Source organism: Corvus kubaryi, unplaced genomic scaffold, assembly GCF_017639235.1.
Source record: "Corvus kubaryi isolate FWS band 111438036 unplaced genomic scaffold, C.kubaryi_AGA036_p1.0 37392, whole genome shotgun sequence".
NCBI lineage: Eukaryota > Metazoa > Chordata > Aves > Passeriformes > Corvidae > Corvus > Corvus kubaryi.
In genome coordinates this window covers 6,480,477-6,504,115 of record NW_024581131.1, presented here as the reverse complement: position 1 = coordinate 6,504,115, position 23,639 = coordinate 6,480,477, and the positions used below count along the sequence as shown (strand labels likewise).

The window sequence follows — 23,639 nt, the reverse complement described above, 5'->3', positions numbered from 1 at the left end:
AGCCCTGAGCCCTTTATGGAAGTAATGAATTAGGCTGTTTTCTTGCAGAATAAAGATTAAAAGGTGTACATCTTTATATGTATACATCAAGAGCTATACATCTTGACCACAAGCAACAGCAGTACAAGTTTTTCATACATACAAAGGATATGCAGTAAGTAATTCCAGGAGGTAGTGATTAACTTCTAAACAACACAAGGTAAAATTCATGCTGTTAGCTGTATTGAGGTTGTGCATGTGGTGTCAAATTTTAAAGATTCTGAGAGGTAGATGGGATGTTTTTAAATGGAGTTGTAACAGTAGTGGCTGTGGCAAGTTCTATTTAAGTAGTTATGGGCTGTGTGTGTAGTTAGATAAGGCATTGCAATGTGGAGGTCGTTTATCTGCCTTCAGAATCTGGTGGATTTGTAGTAAATTAATTTACCTTAGCTGGCTATCCTGTCTTAGACTAGCATATCTGTTTGGAATACTCAATGCATTAACAAATAATTTTCCTGAACTTTGCGATCTGTTGCTACATTTTAAGTGGTATGTCTTTTAAAGGTGTATGAAGGCCTTTAAAAACCTGAGTGCATCAACAGCTTAGAAGGGAAAAGTTAACCACAGTGCAAGACACTCAAGAAATTCTTCTGAATTAGAAGCCATCACATGCGTCTGTGTTTACATTTTTCTCTTAGAAAAATAGGTAAAAGTACATGAACAGTTAATTCTTCTCTGCTTACTGGTGAAGCAGGGGAGAAATTATAAGAATCTCTGGCTGTGTAGAACCATAAATCAGGCAATGATCAGAGAATAGAGGTCATTTGAGCAAAGTAGTGTCATAAGTGTAGCTTCCATATGCTGTGTAGCATCCTTTAAGCACTATTTAAATAGTCTTGAATAAGGGTCAGTATATGCTCATTCAGTATCTTGAGTGGAAGGCGACTAAACCTTCTTGTAGCTGATCTTCATTATGGTTACTTTATTACTAAATCTGTTTGGATTTTGGGTGGAAAATTTTAATTACCTGAAGACAATAACTTGATGAAGCTTGAGCAAAAACATGAATGTCACAATTTGGAAAGAGTTGAGTTTAGACAACTTGTTGTGTGACTGCTTGAGGCCTTGAGAGTGTGAGGAGCTGATATCTGTGTTATCTTTCTGCTGCAGGAGTCTCACGTAGACTTCATGCTGTGTGGTTCTTCCTTGCAGAAGGGCTGTGTAAAAATTAAGAGACCTTCATATGCATTTTATTCTTGGTTTAAGTGGAGATTACTCAGTTTAGCCCAGTTTCTTTTCCTATAGCTCTGACCTTAAAATGTTTTTAAATAGTTTGGATTAAGACAAATATGTGATTGTGAACTTAAGATGAAGTCCCTTTCTAAATAACTATGGTGAATTCTGGTACCCTGAGTTACTGGCCCTACCTGGCCAAAGATGCAGCTTTTGGACTGGCTGCATGTCTGTAACCAGGGAAAGGTCTGACTAAGAAACAAGACCTCTTAACAGAGAAGTTCTTGCTTGACACCAGTGTAGGAGTCTGGTCTACTTCCGGGCCTTTGTATGCACACAGACCCCCATCCCATGTAACTTGCAAGGTGTATTCTTATACCGTTACAGAATCTCGGTATTTCTGCTTTTGTTCTATCGTACAAGTAGCTGTCAAGCCTGTTACCTGCCTTATTTTTGGGTAACCTCCAGTTAAAAATAATACCGTTGTATTTAACAGCCTGGGATAAGGTTTCACATCTCTGGATAAGCAATACTTTCCTTGAACTGATGGAACTTGTGCTATGGCTTTGGGTTCTGATCCAGCTTTTGTGCACCAAGCTCAGCAGGAATTTAGGATCTCTGTACTTAAGGTGACCCTGTCTCTTGTTCCTTCCTCATGGAGCATGAGGAAGCTCCATTGCTGAGGTCACTGTGTCCTTGACGGTTGCTTTAAGTGCTTCTGCATTAACTGAGATAAGAAGAATGTAGTAGAGAGAAACTACACCAGTGTGATAAAGGAGAAGTTGTAGGAGTTAAGTGTGGAGACATGCTGTTACTTTTGTTTTACATGTTCAGACTGTAAACTGATTTTGCTCCCATGCTTGAACCAAACTGAAAGGCTCACTGTCAGAGCAGTAACTGCTTTGGGAGTGAAAAAATATCTGGTTTATTAAGTTGTTGTATCACTTTGGTCTCTCAGACCAGAATTTGTGTATTAATGAAGCTGCCCACAAATCTATAAGTTGTTTCCAGCTTATAGATTGGTTCTCTGCTTGATTCAGACTTGTTCTTTTTTTTTTCCTGCTCTGGCATTAGAATTTAGTTTTGTTCTGATTACGTAGTAGGATTTATGTTACAAGAGTGACTGCTAGATTTCAGACATATTTGTATATCTTCTTTTTGGCTCATGCAGAAGTACCCCAATGTCAGTTGTTAATTGCTGCTTTTTTTTTCCACTTGTTTTTTCTTAAGCTGTCTTGGTTTTCCATCTTCAAGCAGATCTTCTCTATTGTCCGAAAATACACAGGAACCCTTTGGAGGGAGTTAAGATAAGGCTCTAAATACCTGTTTTAAACTGAAACTGTGTAACAGTAAGTTCAGTAAATCAGTAAATTGCTTTCCTGGCAGGCTGTGAAAGCACAGGCTTTATATTTAAGATGGGCCTGCTTAGTCACACTGTCTTCTGATCATGTGTGAAGGCAATCAGACAGTAAAATCATAAAGTGTCTTCACTGACAGACTGAACTGTTGGAAGTAAAATCAGGCTTCAAAGACCTGAGTTGTAGGGCTGATCTTGTAATGCTTTGTTCTGATCCTAGTAGTATGGTAACTAAATACTGGTTTATGGATTCGTATGGGTTGTTTGGCACAAATATTCAGTGTTTGATGTAGAAGGCTTGGACTATTTCCTATGGAAATACAGATCTTGTCTGTAGTGTAGCTATGTTCATAAAAATCAAATTCACTTTTCTTAGCTTCCAGGCTAGTAGTGGCCTTCTGATACAGTATATCCCTGGACTGCTGCCAGGTACATGAACAGAGGTCAGTGTCAGCCTAGGAAGGAAGCAAAGAAACAGTGTTGTCCATTGCAAAAGCTATTACTGTGGTTTTAAGAGCTAAGATTTTAAGGTAGCAATCAGCCATGTGAAAGCTAGTGAGATTAGATTTGTCAGGCTTCCTTATCTACCCCCAGTGAATATCCCAAGACTAAACTGCTTTCCTGACCCCTCTGGCTGGTAGCAGGCTCAGTAACAGTGCAGCACACTGGCTTTTAAGTACACTGAGTTAGATTGAAAAGCAGGTGCTGTTTTTGAACTAGTGTTCTAAACTAGAGCTGGAAGCTGCTGCCTGAGAAGCAAAGGGTCTTACAATACTTTCTTGCCTTATTTCTTCCTTTTCAGAGGGCTGTGTGAAGGGTACGTATGAGCAATGGAAACCAAAACTTGTGTTGAAATGCTAGGGAGGTGATACAAAGAAATGTGGTAGTAATTATTTCTTAATAGTACTCATTGTTGATCAGCTGTTAATAATTTCTTTCTTAGCAAAATAACTAATAAGTTTTTCAGGGAAAGCAAGTAGCCTTTGAAATGCTCACTGTGCTCAAAACCTGCTGACATCTATTGTGAATCCTTCCTGTTTCTGCTGACTTGATTTGCAGCACTTGCAAATGTTCCCGAAAGCATTTGAAAATGAGCTGAGTTAAAAGAAATAATTGTGTATTGCAATAAAGATAACAGAACATGTGACATTTCCTTCTGCTCTTGTTCGGATGTTTGCTTGGGACTGGGGGAAGCTGTACTATTTTAGCACATATTTAAGCAATGAGACTTGTTATTAATGTTTAAAATAGAACCTTCAGAACTCTTCGTAAATGCAACATGGAAGGGAGAGGAATAGGTAAAATTTCAGTAAGAATCTGAGTCACAGACTTCTTCAAAACACAGCTGGAGTTAGACAACTACTGTGAGACCTTTGACTGAAGTGCTCTTTTTTCAAATTGCTCAGGTAATTAAATAATAAAATTAAAAAAACCCGCCAGTATTCTGTTATTGCTGGGCACTAATAAGACTTTGAAGAAGAGCTATAGTAACTCTAACCTAGTTATAGGCCTAGTTTATAAGCTTGCCTGAGAACTGTCACACTGCCTTCAATTCTGTATACAAGGAACAGGAGGTTTTGAAAACAGTCAGTGTAGCATTTTTTTGTCTTCAGAAAAGGTGTTTCGGGTACTGATTTTACAATATTTTTCTTTGATACTGCATGGTGGAGAAGGAAGCTGCTTGTTAGTAAGATGGTGATATGTTTAGTGCTTGATTGAATGGCATAACTTCTATCAAACATTCTTCAAATACCCTGAGATCCAGGGACCTTGCTAATCTGAGCTCTTAAAATACTGGTACCTTGGAAGGATAAAATGTTTTAAATAGCTGAGTCCTAACCCTAAAAAAGGAATTGCCAAACCATGACAAATAGTTTGTTGTGAAAGTTGATGTGGTTCAAAGTATAAATATTTTCATTTGCTTATGTTCTTCATTAAGCAGTTGGGTTGCAGCATTCTGTACTCTCTCTTCCCTTCTGGTATCAGCAGTCATTTGACAATATAAGAGATTAGATTTAATAGTTCTAATTTTTGTATTTTGCTGGTGGATTGTATACTAGCAGACAGCTGCAGTTCAGCTTCTCGGCCTGCTGGGAATTCGGTCTTGGAGACTGGTTGGGGTGTCTTCACTTCTGGTAAAGTTCATGTGAAAGCTACTTTCTGATGTTTTTTGATGTATCTGAATCTCAGAGAAGCAACTAACGATATTAATGCTGTCCAATACCTTAGTAAGTCCTCAATTATGTAGAGCTTGGCCACTAGAGTATGACTGACTAAAATGTATTCAGCCTATTTAGTGCCCCTTTCTTGAATCATAATAGTATCTGTTAATGGTATTGAGCGTCACCTATTCATCGGTCACCTAGGAATAGGTGGTTTGTCAGGAGTTGGAATGGTTTTTATTGCTAGGTAATGTAAAGGCCCACTGGTTTATTCACTGATTATTTGTTTTCCTTCTTAATTTCATGTAGATGACCAATTAAAATCAAATCTGAAGAGTTCATAGAAACTCTTCCTAAGCAGCTGAAAAAATATTAGAAAACTAAAGCTGTCACTCTGCCTTTTCCTGTGTTTTGTTTTTTGGGTTTTTTCCTTGCTTCTTCTAAGGAAAGGTATCTTTGATCTGCATCTCCCTGCCATGGTGGGGATAGGAAGAAGCTTCTGCTCTTGAGTGCCATTTTATCGGGAAAATAGTATAACAGGAAGTATTTATGCGGAATACTCTGTTGGCTGCTTAAGCCGTAGTTTGAAGGTCACAGCAGATGGGCAGATGTTGAATATCTTCTTGTTCCTCTGGCCATATTGCTTCCAAAGAAGGACAAAAAAAAAATTTCCCACTGGATGTTTCACTCTGGTTCTTCTAACAGTAATTCCCATGTCTAGGAAAGCAAAATTCTCTACATTTGTTTGCTGACTTAGCAGGATAATAAACTTATGGCAGCAAACTATAAAAGTGGCTTGAAGAAAACATGTCTTTGGGCAGCTTTCTGCAGAGCTGGCTGTTGTCAGAGGATGTTGACAGGATCCAGTATAGCAGGACTTCACTGTCATGGGTATCTTCAGTAGTGCTGCTTCCTGTATTGAAGTAAAGTATCACACAGATTGGCTTCTGTAGTACAGACCTGAAGACAACTCCTCTTTGCACAACGTAAACAAAGCTTTAAGGTGAAGCTTTTTGTTGGCAGCTGATGCACTGTCTGTGCTAGTTACAAAAAATCAACGGGTGCCTAAAAACCCAAATTAGAAGGGTATCATTGTCTGCATTAAAATAGCAGTGGTTTGCTTAAATTTATCCCAGTTGAAATAAGATCAAATAAAAGAAGTTTTTAGGGTCAAAATAGAGAGCAGAATGCATAGTTGCAGCCTGTAGACATAAACTTTTAGCATTTTAGTACTTCCATGGGCCAGTATGCTTTCTGTTGGTTCACTGTTACATGGCTTCACACGTAGATGGTAGTCTTCATTCCTTCTGTAACTGTAAGTTTAGGAGTGGTAAGGTTTCCTTGGTTTCCAGTCTGTGAATGTAGTGTGAAATCCAGGGGAGCTGTAGATTCATATGGTGTGGGAAATTTAACATGCCTCTGTATCAGTTCATGAGAAGGAAAAAGGAGCAACTTCTGTACTATTAAGATTCTTTTGTAACTTCAGATTTATGTAATAGGCAGCTATATATAAAATAAAAAGGCAACTTACAGCTTTTATTGGCAAGGGCAGTGAGTAAGGGATATCTTATTGAAGCTTTAGTATATGCAGTGCTGTCTTGCCTGTCACTAAGGAATACACACTTGATGTGACAGATCAGTTATTCCAGGCCCAGAATGCTGAGGCAAAGGAGCTTATGTAGCCTTTTAGACAGCAGGATATATCAGTATTTTGCTACCCTGACTGAACTACCCAGCATTCAGTTTTGCCTGATTTACTGGATACCCCTTTATTTCCTGATTTGAGGTAGGGAGGGAGTGAAACACAGAAAGTTTTACGTTAATATGTAGCTCTTCCCTTCAGGAAAAGCAATGGTCCCTGATGAACTGGAAGCTGCGCTGCTCCATGTCACTTTTGCAAGCTTCTAAAATCAGCAATACTGCAACATACGGCCAACCTATTTAGGGTGCATTTTTCTTCTAGAACTGGAACACTTGTGAATACTTTCATTTTAGAAAAACTTTAAAGTTCTCATGGTAATCTCATTTCATGTGTTTTTTCAAGTCTTTGGGATATACCATTGTCACCTGATCTTTCTAAAACAACTTGCTGGGTATTTTTTGTTGCTACTGAGTTCTCTACAGTGGTGCACTTGGAAAAGCGTGTTAACACTTTTATTGAGATAAAGGTTTGATAATTGGTTTAAGAGAAGAACGTGTATGGAAGACAAAGGCTCTCCACAGAAGTGGGAAAATCAAAATGGAGCAAACATGGACGCACTGCCTCTTCGTAAGAATATACTCTAAAGACACTGCAGAGTACTTCAAGGACTAGATGACAGCATTATTTCATGACCATCCTTTCATGATCGTCCTTTAGGATATAGATAATGGTAGATGGAATTATCACTACGTAACCAGATATTAAGCTCAACATAGACTTAATTGTTTGTTTCCTTGCTTTTCAGGTGACAAGGCTCTGGATGGTTACAGTAAGAAAAAATACGTCTGCAAACTGCTCTTCATCTTTCTGCTGGGGCATGACATTGACTTTGGTCACATGGAGGCTGTAAACCTGCTCAGTTCCAATAGATATACAGAGAAACAAATTGTGAGTAACTTGGGCTTTATAAAAGATAATCTGGTCTGTCTAATATCCTGCGTCAGGTGTGGAGACTGTAAAGAATTTTGCTTCATTCCCCCTGCCCTGGCTTAAAGCCTTACTTTGGCTCCAGGAGTGATTCTGAAATCTTAACACCTCTGTGCACAGAGAGTCTTGAACTAATGGCAAAAGCTAAAACATGAACTCTGCATAAAATTATTACTATTGTTAAGAAACTGCCTCTAGTCTTGCACTAAAAGGTAAGTAACCTTTTAATTTTCAGAATATCTCTTTCCATCTTCCTAGGTAAGGTTGTGTTTATCAGGTGCATGTAACTTATTAGTATTGGACTAATAAGCCAAAATCTTGATTTGCCCCCATTCATCTAAAATAATCTTTTGAGTATATGCCAAAATAGACAGAAAAAACACTTAAAACCAGATAATTAGGGTAACACTGAGCTTAATCATTTTTGTTTAATTCACTTAATCATTCTAGCCTTTGCTCTATCTAAGTACCCATTTCTGCCCATATGGTATTGGAGAGAAGTGTATGTGTCAAAGAAATCATGTTTCCTGTTAATGCCACAGTAAATGAAGTCAGCTAAAATAGATTTTCCATGCTGTGATTCACAGGGCTATCTGTTCATCTCCGTGCTGGTGAACTCTAACAGCGAGCTCATTCGCCTGATAAACAACGCCATCAAGAACGACCTGGCCAGCCGGAACCCCACCTTCATGGGCCTTGCTCTGCACTGCATTGCCAATGTGGGCAGCCGGGAGATGGCGGAAGCGTTTGCTGGAGAAATTCCCAAAATTCTTGTGGCTGGGTAGGTATGACATGCCTCTTTCAAATACAACACCAATAAACTTTTCAGTAACTTGGTTCCATTGCAGCAGATTAATCCATGCTTGGGCTCTACAGCCCTGGCCTTGCAGTAATAAATAGTGACAGTTCCAGTAGCTGCAGGTGCTTTGCCGTGCCTGAGTGTGGAGTTGCTTGCAGGAGTGTAAAACTACATGGAAATTAAGACTTTTGGTGTCTTGAATAGGCTTTTACAGCCTTGTCGTGATCTGATTTTTGTTCTGGATAAATGTGTGGTAGTGAACACCCCTTAAATGTGTATGTTTTACTTTTCTGGCCTCTCCTGATGAAAAAAAAGAAACACATGAACCTAAATAGATATTTTTATACTACAAATTTCGTTATAAACTGAAGTTCTTATGTAAATGTGCTGACTTCATAAGGAACATGATAATATTGATTTGTGAGCTTTGTTGCTTCCTCTCTCAGCCATGTAAACAGCAATTAATGTAAATGGCAAATAGTCACCACCAGCTTTCTTACTTTTGTCTAGCTGAAAGTTTCTGAATAGACCTGGCAAATGTCTGAAACTATAGTTAAGTCAATGTAAAGTTGGAGCTGTGATTGTAGGACTAATTTGTTTTGGAACTTAAAACGTCCAAGTGCAAACAGTGCATTTAAACTCTTATGGATATGAAATGTTTTACAATATACATGGATCTTTTCATAACAAATAAATGTCTTATATTATTACAAAAAGTGACATGTGGTATAAGAACTATATTAATACCTTAAATGTCAGGCCACTGCCCTTGCCAGGTGCTGTTCTCCATGGAGCATAGTGGAGACAACACAGCAGTGATGAGTCATGGGTTTTAATAAGATAACCTTAAAAAGTTCCAAAAATTTCACTTGGGGTCACTAATCGCAGACAGAGCACAGCACCTTCAGTTCAGACTTGTTTAAACTTGGAGCTGTGTTTATGTTCTGAGATCACTCTTCAGCGTCTCATTCTTTCTGCATTTCTAAGATAATACATATAAAATATGTTTGTGTACCCATCCTGTCCAAGTGACCTGGGCAGAATGAGCATTGTCAGTTACATTTGCAACTTTAGTGTAGCTCTCTTGGCTTGAATATAATTAGAGACAGGGGAGGAATAGGTTCATGGTTTTGTTTTGTGTTTTTTAACTGAGGTACAACTTGATCTCATGGAAAACTGATAAATTCATGAAGAATAGCTGGACCGAACTTCTGCTCGGGATACAGAAGTTTCTGAACATTTAACCAAGATTGCACATTATAAGCTGCCTCTTAAAACTTCTACTGGTAGTGCTCTGTATGTTTCATAGCGATTGTCTGTGCATCCCACAAAATGCTTAATCAACTACTTTGTGAAAAGGAGTTCACTGAACTAGAATAGTTGCATGCCACTCTTAAAATAGACCATTTCTGTGCCAGCAGCAGGGATGGCAAGGTGAATAGATTTGTGGGTTGTGTACTTGGTGGCAGCCAACTGGCATGCTAGCTGTAGGTGCTGAAGCTGTTGAGTAGTTCATGATTGCTATCTGACACGCAGGGCCTGTCAGGAGATCCAGCTTTGGTCACATTCATAAGGTAGTGTGTCTGAACTGTTTGATTTCAGTCGGCCTGGAAGAAGCTTGTTCTTGTGATTAGATGAGATGAACTTTCAATTCTCATGAAAAGATGAGAAATGTCACTCTAAGTTGTAAAGAATCATCATAGAGGCTACTAGGCATATGTAATAGTTGAAAACTTGACTAATTAAACTTAATGGAAAAATGAAGAAGAAATACTTTAACATAGGAAGACTTCAGTGAAGTTCTGTGGAAAAGATGCAGCCTGGCCAGGGATGCTGAGTCAGTGTGAAATCTGGCATAAAGCCATCCTGCAGGTATTGCTGTGCCTTAACCACTGTATTTTAAATCTGGATGTATGTCTTGCAGGGACACTATGGATAGTGTGAAGCAAAGTGCTGCTTTATGCTTGCTGCGTTTATACAGAACTTCTCCTGACCTTGTTCCCATGGGAGACTGGACATCTAGAGTGGTGCATCTCCTCAATGACCAGCACTTGGTAAATGAGCTTCATTATGCTTCTTGGGCCTAGGGTGTATAGGGAATGATGTGACTTCTGCTGTTAAGTACACAATTTAGTTCTTCTTGAATCTTTCAAGCAAGTGGGTTGCTGTTGTCTTCAGGCTTTGGAAAGAAAATGGAAGGAGTTGTCCTTCTTTAGTTGCTGTATATATTCATTTTTTATAACGCTTTGTTTACCTTTTCACTGTAGATAGAAGAATGGTATGTACAAGTTCCTCTTTTCCTCTGGCTGTAAATGAATTAATCTTGTGCCTTGTTACACTGTCATATTGCACAGGTGCAATACTAATTTTCCTAGGCCTTTTAAGATTAGATCTGCACTAAAATTCAAGACTTGATTTGTCATTGCTTAGGCTTCCTTGTCCTGTAGTGTCCATGTCATTCTTACCTTGATGGTTAAAAAACCCTACTGCTTTAGAAAGGAGACCCTGTTTTTTTCCCCCAGTCCAGTTACTTTATGAAAATAATGCTGTTAAGACTTGTGCTTCAACAGTAATAAGAGTGCTTTAGTCTGCAGTAGTAATATCCAGTGCTTGTGTTATACAAAGCCCTCTCCTCGTGTTGGGTTGTAAGAATTCTTTCCTGGGTGATCTGCTGCATTGAATTTCTTCTGCTCATGCTTCTCTTGTGTAATAAGACAATTTGTCTTATTAATAATTATTAATAAGGCTTAATTTTAATACAGCTCTCTTATTTTAGAGGTACTATCCAAACATGAGATAAAGATAATACAAAAAATAGCATTAAATGCTCTGCAAACATGGCAATATCATGTTGTTGAAAATTCGGTTGGATTCTGCAGGTGTGTAATTAGTCTAGTTGCTAGCCAAATAAAAGGCTTTTTAATGTAGGGCTTTGTAATGGGGATAAACATATCTTTTTTGTATATTAAAAAACAGTTGAATTGAAAGGTGTTACTGGGCAGCATAGTAAACTGATACAAAACTGAATGTGAGGTTTTTTGTGTTTTGTTTTTTTCTAGGGTGTGGTTACTGCAGCTACAAGTCTGATCACCACTTTGGCACAGAAGAACCCGGAAGAGTTTAAGACTTCCGTCTCCTTGGCAGTGTCTAGATTAAGCAGAGTGAGTCCAATGATGACCCTGATAATACTTCACTGTTGATTAATTTACTGAGCTTTCTAGACCAGGTTAGCTTCCTGTTCAGCTTTCTAGGGTCAGATTAGTTTACTGTATCATTAAATGTGAAGATGATTCAGTGTCACTTCATGTAGGTGCTTCAGGTAACCTCTTTTAATGCTTGTTGCTTACCAGGACAGAAAGCTGTATTGGCTTGCCCAAACTTTCTTGGTTTAATCCCTGCTGTGCTCCAAGTAGTAATCCTCACTTTGTAACTGTAATGCCAAAGAATAGTTGGATCAAAGACTGATTCTACAGACTTCACACAAACACCTCAAAAATACAGACTGTAGCTTTATCTAATCTTCTTACAAGATGAATTGCCTTTCTCTTCCTTCTTTTGAGCTGCTGCTAAGTTAATAAACCGCAAGCATTTGATATTCTGTAAATGGATGTAGGGGGTTAAGCAGGGGCAGGGGGTGCAGGGAGGAGTGGAGGGACATGTCTGTAAGTTAACATTTCTGTGCTGGAAAACTGATGTCACTGTTTCATTTGATTCCCACCCCCCCCCCCCCATCCTTTTGGAAGGTGTGCAAGACAAGGGAGGCTGCTACTTCACAAATGTATTTTAGAGCCAGTTTTATGCAGTCTTAGACCCAAATTACTTGTAGTTCACAGAAATTTAGTTTCTTTTCAAATATGAAGATTTTTTCTAATACTTAAAAGCAAGGGAGTGCTAAGGGAAATGAAAGGCTGTTCTGTAATGGAGTAGCAAGAATTAGGTAGAATATTTTAAGCAAAGCTAGTGCCAAACTCATGGTTAACCCTAGAATAAAAGAGGTAAAAGAAATCAATGAAGAGGGATAACCTAATCTAATCCTTACAGATTTCATTATGCTTATAAACATCTTCTGTGAATGCTATGCTATCTCTTTTTTGCTTTGCTGTATGGATATTACTGAAGGTGTTAGTTGGTCCTTCTGCTTTAGGTCTGTCTATCATAGCATATTGTACTTGAATTCCAGGCTCACCTATCAGCAGCCGCCAGACTGTTGGCTGAATCTGTGAATTGCTGGAACAAAGAAAGTCAAGTTTCTGGTTAAACATTTTGATGTTACAAGATGGTTGTCTTCATTCTTTAAAAAACCAACTAGGCTTTTAGGAAGAGACTGCCTAGACTACTGTATCTGCAAAACTGAAATTCTAATACTAGCATTTACTGTGGTGTACTCAGAGTATGGTAGCTTGCACCTAATTAATCTACTGAACTAGACATTGGTAGTGACACAGTTTTTTAAGCTTCTGTCAGAGGTGACCTACAGTGTTCTTTGGATCCTTTTCATGATTGTGAATCAATTAACTTCAGTAGCTGACATGCTGGCTGTTTGTTTTACAGATTGTAACTTCTGCATCAACAGACCTTCAGGACTATACATACTACTTTGTTCCTGCTCCCTGGCTATCTGTGAAACTTCTGAGGCTGTTACAGTGCTATCCACCTCCAGGTAATGCACAAATCACAGCAGTGTTTCTCCCTCTTTTGCAGTACACTGACTCCAAAGAGCTACTGCAATGCACTGTTACCATAGCTTGGAGTGCAAGCACATTGTCTTAAGGCAAAGATACTGAAGTTTGTACTCTTGAGTGTTTCTGGTAGCTCGAAGATATTTGGCCTTTTGAATGATGTTGTGTTTAACAAAATGTCTAACCAGTGTGCATCTTACAGTTTATTGGCAGCTGCCATTTTAAATATCCATTAATATTATCAACTATATTAAACTCTCAAAGTACGTTGTAGTGCAGATTGTGTTTGGCTTTTGTTCTCACCCAAATAGGACTGTGGCTTGGAATTCTTTTCCCACATATATGTTGGGGAGTGTAAATGTTTTTAGTGTATCAGAGTACCTCAGTTTATTTAGATTTAGCCAGGGGAAAACCTAAGGTAGGGTTTAGGCTTTGGAGCAAAGCGAAGTTGTCCAACGGCTTGTTCTTCTCTAGAAGACCCTGCGGTACGTGGCCGTCTGACAGAATGCCTGGAAACCATCCTCAACAAAGCACAGGAGCCACCAAAGTCAAAGAAAGTGCAACACTCGAATGCGAAGAATGCTGTCCTGTTTGAGGCAATAAGCTTAATTATACACCATGACAGGTGAGCTGGGACAACACTTCTGTTATCAGAGGGGTTTTTTAAAGTGAAAAGCTGGAGTTTTGTCTTGAACAGTTAATCAGATTTTAATGGGGAGGGAGTAGAGGGGAAAAAATATGAAGTTGCTTGCTAGATTGGAACACAACCACAGCAATGTAATTGAGCAGTGTTAATGAACTGTGTTGCTTTGGTTTTTGCTGCTTCTTTATTTGGTGTTTTATATTGACCCCACTGCTCTAATCCAACAGAGATTATTTGCTCACAGTATCTAAATTTGCATTTCACTAGCAAAGCATTCTAGCAGACACTTTGAGGCATTTTAAGAAATTTCCACTGCAGAAATAGTATTCTGTATTGAGTGTTCTCAAACCTGTTGCTTTTAACCCTTTCACTTTCTCTCCTGTTCTGTGCAGTGAGCCAAACCTACTAGTCCGTGCCTGTAACCAGCTAGGTCAGTTCTTGCAGCACCGAGAAACTAATTTGCGTTACCTAGCACTGGAAAGCATGTGCACGCTTGCCAGCTCTGAATTCTCACATGAGGCTGTGAAAACACACATAGAAACAGTTATCAATGCATTGAAGGTAAATATTGAAGTGCGTGGTCTGGTTTTGAGTGTTGTCTTCTCCCCTGCCTCAATGCCCTCTCCCCCACTGCCCCAGGCTCCCCAACCCCAATTAAGCTAATAATACTTAGGGACCAAATGAGTTACTCTTTGAAGTCTGCTTTAGTTTTTTACCTCAATCCATCAAAATCTTGCTCTGCTGGCAATTACAGAGGCCAGATTTTGTTGATTTCTGCACCTTGCTGGTAAAACTGGTACCTGTAGCTGTGTCCCTTGTAACACTGGTATCTGCTCAAGTGTAGACTGAAGGTGAATAATTGTTTAAAAATACGGAATTTCAAAATTGAGAATGCTGGGAAGACAGTTTTATTACTGTCTTGCTGGTATTGGGCACTGTTCCTTCACTGTAGTAGCTTACGGGGAGTGGTAGAGCAGATCAGCTTCTACTGCAGAATTATAAAGAGCAGAAACCAGAAAGACACATTTCCAGGCCGTGTTTGTGACAAAACAGAAGTCAAAAGAGTAAGACTGATTTGCATGTAAATTTACTTGCAAACTTGGATGTTGAAATGCTTTTGTTTTCTTCCAAGCTCCTGCTGTAGCATATTTATACATTTGTCTAAGTTCAAAGTATGTATCTGTTCTAGCTGGACTTCAGTTGTTACAAGGCATGCCCAACACTAAACCTGCAGGCAGCTAAATGCTCATTGGCCTGGTAACAATTTAACAATTTCAGCCAGTTACTGGTGCATTTCTGGCCACTGGTACCAGTTACTTAGTGCATAGTGGATCACAGATTCACTCACGGTACTTTGGGTTAGTACCGAAGTGTTCTGTACAAACTCCAACATTCTTTCAGCACCTGCACAGCTTTGAATAAGTATGCTACCGAAACAAAACCTGGTGATTTGAATTTTTGTGATATTATTTAAGAGCAGGAAGCTGTCTTGAGTCTCCACTGACCTCTTCCTAGGTGACTGAAAGTGAGAAATAGCATAAGAAACTCATAGCTTATATAAAGGGTATATCTGAGTTCATTCTGCATCTGAAAAATTATGCAAATGCATTTGTTTTTGATTTGACTGTGGATTATACTCAGTTTCTTCTCTTAAGTTGCATGTACTTTCCAAACAAACATGAAATCATCTTGACCTTTGACTCTGTGTCTTTTTGCAGACTGAAAGAGATGTAAGTGTACGACAAAGAGCTGTAGATCTCCTGTATGCAATGTGTGACCGAAGCAATGCCCAGCAGATTGTGGCTGAAATGCTCAATTACCTGGAGACTGCCGATTATTCCATTAGAGAAGAAATTGTAAGCTATTGGTGTTTTTCTTATTTGTTTCATAGCTGGATTTGGTACCATACATATCATTTATTGATTGGGATGCTGCATAGGCTGTGATAGAGATTGCTTTTCATGGTGTTTTAACAAAAAACCCAGACAAAACTACTAAAACAAACAAATCCATAAATTTGTAGTCTGATAGGAAAGAATTGAGGTTAAAGTAATCCAGGGGGCAGGGGGGAACCTTGGAAACTTAAGAATTTTTAAAGCTGTTCTTTGTCTCGGGACAGTGCATATAGAAAGCGAAGTGAATTCTATCAGTGCTTGAGCCAACACATTCTCCACATTCTGAAGGTTAGGTCCTACTCTAGTCAATTGTCCAATAGCTTCAAAAATTAGTGTGGTAAATGCTTATTTGTCAGTAGAATTTTATATGCTGTATGCTCTGAGAATGTTCAGTCTAAGGGTTCCCAAAAACAATACTTTATAATCAGTTAGGAGGCCTGATACCTATCTCCTTCCTACCACTAGGATAAAAGTTGATATACTCGACTTAAACCTTTTTAGGATAGTAAACAAAACTTGTACTTACAGTAGTTATTTAGCTTAGTTAGGTGCTAAAGTTTCTTGGTTGGAGAAGTGAATGTGGAATACAGTGTTAGTTGATTAACCTCTTGTACTGTCTGGTTGCTTTTGATAGTGTCCCCTGACTTGGCAGATAATGAGAATTTCATTCTGTTCCCTTATACCGACCTGTTCTTTTAACAGTAGTAAATGCAACTGCTAATAAATTGTGTGGGGTCTCCGCTGAAGCTGATGCAGGACACAGGAATCTGAGTGTGACCTGAAAAAGTCAGCTATGCTTTGGTGACTCTTCTTTGCCTCTGCTATCTTGTTTCCACCTTTTACCTTTTTTGAGAGGTTTCCAATTTCCTATTTGATCCTGTCTCAGTGGTAGTTTAGATGGTGTTTTTATAGCAAACAAAAAATGTTCTATAAATTGCTCTCGATCACTTAGGTACACAACTGAAAAGCCACACAGATAAAACATATTTGAATGTGTTATGGGGAAAGCAATTTGTGCCTGGCAACAGCTGTATTCTGGCACAGCATTTCAATGTTCACCTTTCATCTTAGCTGTGGGAACAAGTGAACAAGCTCATGCATCTGAAACTGAGGCTTCTGGGCCAGCGTGGGGCATCACCAGGTGTTTACAGCTCGTAGTCAGAGCCAGCCAACCTTCTGTGTTCTCTTTTGTGTGCTCAGGTTCTGAAGGTTGCAATTCTAGCTGAGAAGTATGCAGTGGATTACACCTGGTATGTGGATACAATCCTGAATCTGATTCGCATTGCTGGTGACTATGTCAGTGAAGAAGTGTGGTATCGAGTTATTCAGATCGTCATCAACAGGGATGATGTGCAAGGATATGCAGCAAAGACTGTTTTTGAGGTGAGAATAACTGTTTTCAGTTCCCTTTCAAAATGAGCTAAGAATTAAGGAAGCACCACATGATGTAACAGGGGAAACTTAAGGAGCTCTATCTGTCCTCAAAAGTCCACAGTGCTGCTAGATGGGCCTAAGAGTGCTCTTAATCAAGTAATACTCATATTAGAGTCTTCTGTGAAATCATACTACCCATCATGTTTTTCTTATAAGTGCTTTGTAGTCCCTAGACCCATGGTCTGCACTTGCAGGAAAGTAGATGAGAAAACTGGGAATGGAAGTGACAGAAAACATCCTTTTTCATACGTTGCATATCAATGATTGTTAATGTGTTACAGGCCCTTCAAGCTCCAGCATGCCACGAGAATCTTGTAAAAGTAGGTGGCTACATCTTGGGAGAATTTGGAAATCTGATAGCAGGTGATCCAAGATCAAGGTAAAACATCTTCTAAAATACTGAGTTGAAGTAGTAGTGCTTTCTGTAAAGAATTTAATTCCTCACATTCCTAAAGGCTAGTTAACAAATGATTCAGCTCTTGTTAATAATGCATTAATAAGGATTATCATGTCTACAAAAACTGAACAAATTATTTTTCTTCCATCTTTTAAGTCCCCTCATCCAGTTCAACTTGCTACATTCCAAGTTTCATCTGTGTAGTGTTCCTACCCGAGCTCTGCTTCTGTCTACTTACATCAAGTTTGTGAACCTGTTTCCAGAAATCAAAACTACAATTCAAGATGTGCTGCGCAGTGACAGTCAGCTAAAGAATGCTGATGTTGAGCTGCAGCAGAGAGCTGTTGAGTATTTGAGGCTCAGTACTATTGCTAGTACTGATATATTGGTAAGTATAAAGGTTTATTTTCTTTATTATGCAGTACTCTGCTGTCAACAAGTTAAACTCCACTAAACTTAACCTGATTGCTCAGAAATCTCAGTGTAGGAGTAAGGATTACAATGTGGGTGCGGGTTCTTTTAGTCTCCCTAGTTGTGCTGTAGTCATCTTCAGTTTAGAGCTAAATTCCGAGTTGTTGTTGCTGTAATGGGACAAATGACCATTAAGACATGTTAATCTGGACCTGAGAAGCCAGGGAAAGCTGGCATAATAACAGGGTCCTAGGGGATTTGGATATCAAAAGGCTGATGCTTTCTTTTGAGGACTTACTTGATGGTGGGCAGGAAAAATGTAATTTTTTCTCTTGAAGCTCGGTGATTTAACCTGGTGCTCTCAGGTCTGAGCGGAGCATTGCACATTTAGTTTTGACATCTAAGAAATGCTCGGGTCTGAATACTTGAGTATTCTCTGTGGTTTAAGTCTTGGTCTGCCTGAGGTAAGGACCCTTAGGTCTGCTATGATCTAATTATTTAAATTTTCTTTTTTTTATTTAATATCACTGTTTCACAGAATTGATGAGCACCTGTTCTCTTAACCAAGTGCTTTGGACGGACTTCAGAAAGTTTTAGAGAATTTTTTATTTTAAAAAAGCGATCAATCCCTCACTACAATAAACTGCATAATCATTTTCTGTGTGGGTAACTACTTCTGCTTTTGCTTTATGCAATCTATAAGGGTGTGTCTCTTCAAAGACTCAGAAGCTGGTTTGATTTTTTTCTCTGAAGTTAACACTTTTTTTTCCCGTGGTAAGGCTACAGTGTTGGAAGAAATGCCTCCCTTTCCAGAGAGGGAATCTTCTATTTTGGCTAAACTGAAGAAGAAGAAAGGCCCAGGCACAGTTACTGACCTGGAAGAGATCAAAAAGGAGAGGAGCTCTGATATGAATGGAAGTGCTGAACCTGCCTCTGTCAATGCCAGTGCTGTTGTGAGTTTAAAAGCTGTTATTTCATTAATTTTAGATGGTGTGCAAGTGAGAAAAGAACGGCTTCCTAAAGTGGCTTTTTGGGGATTTAAAACCTCTCATCTGAAACTTAAGGCTATGAGTCTTTGCTATAAAGCAGGAGGATGTACAGCTGCTTTCCCCTCGCTGCGTGCTTGGATGCAATTGGAAGTCTTATGTAAATGGGGACAAACTGTCTGCAGCCTAAAAAAATCCCTTTTACATTGTTGTTTGAAAAATACTGCTGTACACGTTAGAAATGTGAATTTCCTTGTTGGTGAAATTGCACTGAGGGTGAGATTATAAAATTAACATATTTAAAAGGAGTTAATTTGAATTTCAGAGTATCAGCTGTTTTTCTGCTTTGTCTTACATATTATTTTGCATCTTGATTTGGATTATTGTTTTTAATAGAAGTGGACAACACTTGACTTCACAGGGACATCCTTAAATAAATATAATGTTACTTTTTATTTGACAGTACTATTTGAGTTTAGTTATGCTAGACAAGGCCACAGGTTTTTTTTCTTCTGAGCTGAAATTCTCATTTTATTGTCAATTAATGCTGGTAGGATCAGTTTTTCCCATAATGTAATACTGCCTTCTGGTTTTAATGCCTAGAATAACTTCTACTACATCTTAAATGTAATTACAAGATTACCTAGAGCAGGAAATACTGTAACATGCTCCCTGCCCAGTTTGTTAAAGCATAATACTTTACTACTTAGTCACTGCAGTGTGTAAGATCCACGTGCAACAGTTTTGACTGGACAGAAATCTCTTTCTAGCAGAAATTTGCCAAGTTTTCTTTGCATGCCATATTGAGGTGATTGGTTGTTAATACTGCATTATGCTTTACAAGCTTCACTTTTTGGCCTGCAGCCATGTAACAAACTGCAGTGTTACCTTCACCAGTGGCTTTATGTGGTTTAGATACCAAAAATGTTAGAATTTTGAGGTCCAACCTTTGTTTGTTTTTAGTAGTTCCTAATGATTGGCTTCTTAAATCTTTTGCCAGGGATTTTTTCATTATATTGTATGGAATATATTGTAACTTTAAGTTGGCTGACAAAAACAAGATTTCAGATTCCTCCAAATGCATTTCATGACTCATCCTCAGATTATCTGGCATATTGGAAGCTGCTGATGTCTAATACATGACCATTTTGATTAACAGTCTATGCTTTGTTCTTGCATGTGACTTGGGCACATATATGCAGCCTCTGTTGCATGATTCCATGTCCTGGCTACTTGATTTGTTCTGTTTGAGGAAAATAAGTTTAAACATCTTTGTCTCTTCCTCTAGTGTTTGCAGCTTGAACTGGCTACAGGCTCTGCTTTTTTTGCTGGTTGGGTTTATATTCTTTCTACGATTTGCTAGGCTTCAAAAACCCAGGATTAAACTGATAGTCAATTTTAAAGATGCTGTGATGACCTTTGATTTAGGTTTGTGTAAAAGCCACTTCCTTTCGTGATGGATTCCTCATGAAAGAAAAGCAACACGTGAATTTTATTCCCTACAGTACTTATTTTCTCTTGAAACTGACAGGAAAAGTGTGTGTGGGGGGGAAACTGTTATCTTTGTCATCTTTCTTCTGCAGAACCAGATTCTAGACAGATGAATTTCAGTTTTGTTTTTATTTAACTGTTAGATGGACATAACTCTCTTCAAAGGGAAAAAAGAAAACCACCTCTATAAATGACCATAAGTTGAAATTCAGCATGCTAACTGCTGCATTTGTGAACCCTTTTACATCCATTCAAACCTTGATTTGGGGTGGGGAGAGGCACTTTGCCATAGCTTAGTTGTCTGTGCAAACGAGACAGCTTTGTTGTAGTTTTGTTGCAGTGTAACACCAAAGTGTCTTGTCTTCCTTAGTCTACTCCTTCTCCATCGGCGGATCTGCTGGGTCTGGGTGCAGCCCCTGTCACCAATTCAGCTCCCCCACCTTCCTCTAGTGGTAGCCTGCTCGTGGATGTATTTTCAGATTCAGCTTCTGCAGTTGCACCTCTTGCTCCTGGTTCTGATGACAACTTTGCGAGGTAATTAAGTCACCCTGAAAGGAATTTGAAGGAGAATTTGTCTGTTAAAACAAGATTGAAGGAAAAACATGCATAACTTCGGTTTTGTTCCAGCATATCGAATGCATTCCCGAGTGGCAATTTTGCAGCAAGAGAGGTGTTCTTGGACACTCTGCTGGATGTGCTGTTGTTGTTGAATATCTCTTCTCATGGAAAAAACCGAGTCTGTAGTACTCAGCTTGAGGATATTTGCCACACAGTAGTGTCTGGTTTTCATGCTGGTTTTGCTTCTTTGTTAAATTAAGCTGCTTGTGCATCTCCATACATCTTGAAGTGGGGGTTATCTGTCCTGATATGAATACATTTATTCTTCTTTTATTTTCATAAAGTATTCTTGTGTCTCTCCACTTATGGCAAGCTGCTACTGAAACAGTGAGATGGATTGTATGCAGATACTGCTTCCCAGAATTGAAAGATACACTTCAGTTGTTCTGCTACTGTCTGACAAAGGGATGTGAAAAGGGGGATAAAGAACAAGTGGTTTTCTTTTTCTTTTAAAGGGGATTTGATACTACAATTACATTAGCAAGTGTAGTGTAGGTAAAATGTGTTATTAACCCCATTAGCATTAAAAGCTACTGTGGCTGCTCTCAAATGTTATTTGGGTAAAATTTTGGGAATAAACAGCATAAAATCACGGAATGTCTTTAAAATCAGTTGTCTTATTGGACAAGAACGTATTACTGTTGTCAAGGACCAAATTTTGAATGTTGGCACAACAGATTTTCAATGCATTTTAATATAAAAGACGTAATTAGGGAAACTGATCTGCCTGGATCATTGGCACTTTCATCAAAATTTTGTACAGGTAATGCAGTGCAGGTAATTGTTGCAGGTGTGCAGTGACTAATACTTGATCCTGTGTTTCTCTTGGAAGGTCAGAAGTGATGCTTGATGATAAAACACAAAACCAGGACTTTAGGAAGCTATACAAGCTTGTTCATGCTTTTTTTTTTTTTTAAAGAAGGTAAAAAAAGGAACCAATATGAGTAGCTTCATAAGCAAATGTTACCTAAAAAGAGTTTTCTCTTTCTGCAGAAGAAAGTATAGCAATGCCCAACTCCTTGGTCTGTCTGTAGATGATGAAATGCTTCTCTAATGATACTGAGAAGTTGCTTTTTACAGTTTCCTGCCTCTTTTTAGTGCTGTTGTCACTTTTGTTTCTAAATCTGTTGCTTGGGTAAGTCATTCTCTGTGTGCCCGTGTACTCTTGCCTATGCTTAATACTTGTGTGTTTTTAGGAACTGATTGTGCACCTGGGGTCCCTAAGGTTGATGAGGCCTCTGCTTTTAAGCACACCTTTGTAGTAGTTAATATGCAGCTACCTTTTTGATTTTGAACTTAAACACTCTTGCTGTCACAGTTAAACACCTAAAAGGACTTGGTTCTGTAAGAGGTTTACATTTACTGAACACCTTCAGCTGTCTCCTGTCTTCGTGAAGGATTGCTGTTTTCTAACAGTTGGGGTGGGATGGGGGAGAGAAGTGGGGGAAAACATTGCCTAATGCCTAAAACCTTTTTAGGGTACTGAGCTAGGGCAGCTAATCAATTTCTCGTGCATTAAGCTCAGCAGTGCCATTTTTGAGGAAGGAGGTAAAAGAAGTAACTAAGCTCTAAGCTGTCTTTACTAACTCCTGCTGTCTCTGTCGCTACTGCCTTTCTTCCTTTGTGCTGCCTGAACTAGCCCTGACCTGGCTTCATCTGAGGTAGTTTCTGAGGAACCAGCTGATACTGTGCATGATGCTGATGAGCTTTTTCACAAGTAAGCAATACTAAAACCTTGCAAGGCTGGGCAATTTCCAGAATATAGTTATAAAGCAAAACTATATTGTTCATTAACTTAATACCAGCAAAACTAGAGAAACATGTACTGTCAGACTTGTGACTAGAATACCTCTATGGATGCTGTGGCTTTTGTGACAGGCTCATGAATAGACAGGTTAGAGTTGCCTTTACAAGTCAGTGCTATCACACACTGCTCTAAAATGAGGCAATGCCAGTTGTATATTAAGGTTTTGCAACTATTTGGAAATAAAGAAAAAACAGAGTACTTGTCAAAAGTACTGGTACTTGGGAGTGTGTTTTAAGTGCCTTGTCTGCAAAAGGCAGATGTTTGCTGACCACCTCTTCTACTTTTAAGTGAGAGGTGATAGAAAGGACTGAGATCACTGGAGAATGGGCTTCCTCTCTCAAAATGGAAAAAGTGCATCTCTCGGTTGGCTTAGGTGATACAGAAATGATAAAACAAGGAAGGTTTTTTTCTTTCAGGTTTAAACAGTCAAAGCTTCAAACTTTTCAATTCTGCACCAACCTAATGAGTTTCAGAAGTTCTCAAGACTAATAAGAAAAATCCTAGTCTGTTGCCTGGTCCTTTATTAGACAGTGTGTGTGTATATAGCATATGTGGTTTCCTTCATAGTTTCTCAGACATTCTATCAAATAAAAATGTCAGTTCTTTTAGTGTCCTACAAGTGGTGGTTCTGGTTGTAAAATTGTCTTTTCTAACTGCAGTTTTCTGCAAAGGCCTCTCTCACAGATTGATGCATTCTAGGTTAACCACAGTCTTCATCCTCTGTGTAAACCCTGAATTTTGTGGTTCTAAATACTGTTTAATGCGGCTCAATTTAAAACATGTTTTCCCTCTCTTCCCCTAGGTTTGTGTGTAAAAATAATGGAGTCTTATTTGAAAATCAGTTGCTACAAATTGGCTTGAAGTCTGAATTTCGACAGAACCTGGGTAAGATCTTTTGTGCTGTGGTTGGCTGTCTGCATTATCAATCACAATGCCAGCATGATATTTCAGCTACTGAAGAGGGAAATAGCGTTATAGGCCTAAGCTCTTTTACAGCTCCCACTGTTGTGCATCCCTGGCTTTTGTGTGAGCTCTTGTTTCCTTAAATTTTTTTGATTGTTTTGGTAGCTGAGATGAAATAGTGTTACACTCCAGCACTCCGGCACGTGCAGCCAGGTT

General features: G+C 38.8%; 1 protein-coding gene across 4 annotated transcripts in view; it reads left to right on the top strand.

The window, feature by feature from the left end:
• Positions 1-23,639, top strand: part of AP2A2 (adaptor related protein complex 2 subunit alpha 2) — a 45,320-nt gene that overhangs the window by 14,236 nt on the left and 7,445 nt on the right. The window contains exons 3-17 of one of the 4 annotated variants that reach the window (XM_042038161.1): positions 7,179-7,321; positions 7,948-8,141; positions 10,084-10,213; positions 11,219-11,320; positions 12,711-12,819; positions 13,316-13,463; positions 13,874-14,042; positions 15,200-15,337; positions 16,577-16,759; positions 17,092-17,189; positions 17,364-17,595; positions 18,398-18,571; positions 20,466-20,629; positions 22,353-22,430; positions 23,323-23,405. In XM_042038161.1, coding sequence (XP_041894095.1) covers positions 7,179-7,321; positions 7,948-8,141; positions 10,084-10,213; positions 11,219-11,320; positions 12,711-12,819; positions 13,316-13,463; positions 13,874-14,042; positions 15,200-15,337; positions 16,577-16,759; positions 17,092-17,189; positions 17,364-17,595; positions 18,398-18,571; positions 20,466-20,629; positions 22,353-22,430; positions 23,323-23,405 — 2,145 coding nt within the window. Of the gene's footprint in view, positions 1-7,178; positions 7,322-7,947; positions 8,142-10,083; positions 10,214-11,218; positions 11,321-12,710; positions 12,820-13,312; positions 13,464-13,873; positions 14,043-15,199; positions 15,338-16,576; positions 16,760-17,091; positions 17,190-17,363; positions 17,596-18,397; positions 18,572-20,465; positions 20,630-22,352; positions 22,431-23,322; positions 23,406-23,639 lie in introns of all 4 variants that reach the window. The other 3 variants (XM_042038160.1, XM_042038163.1, XM_042038162.1) reach the window with 3 other exon arrangements.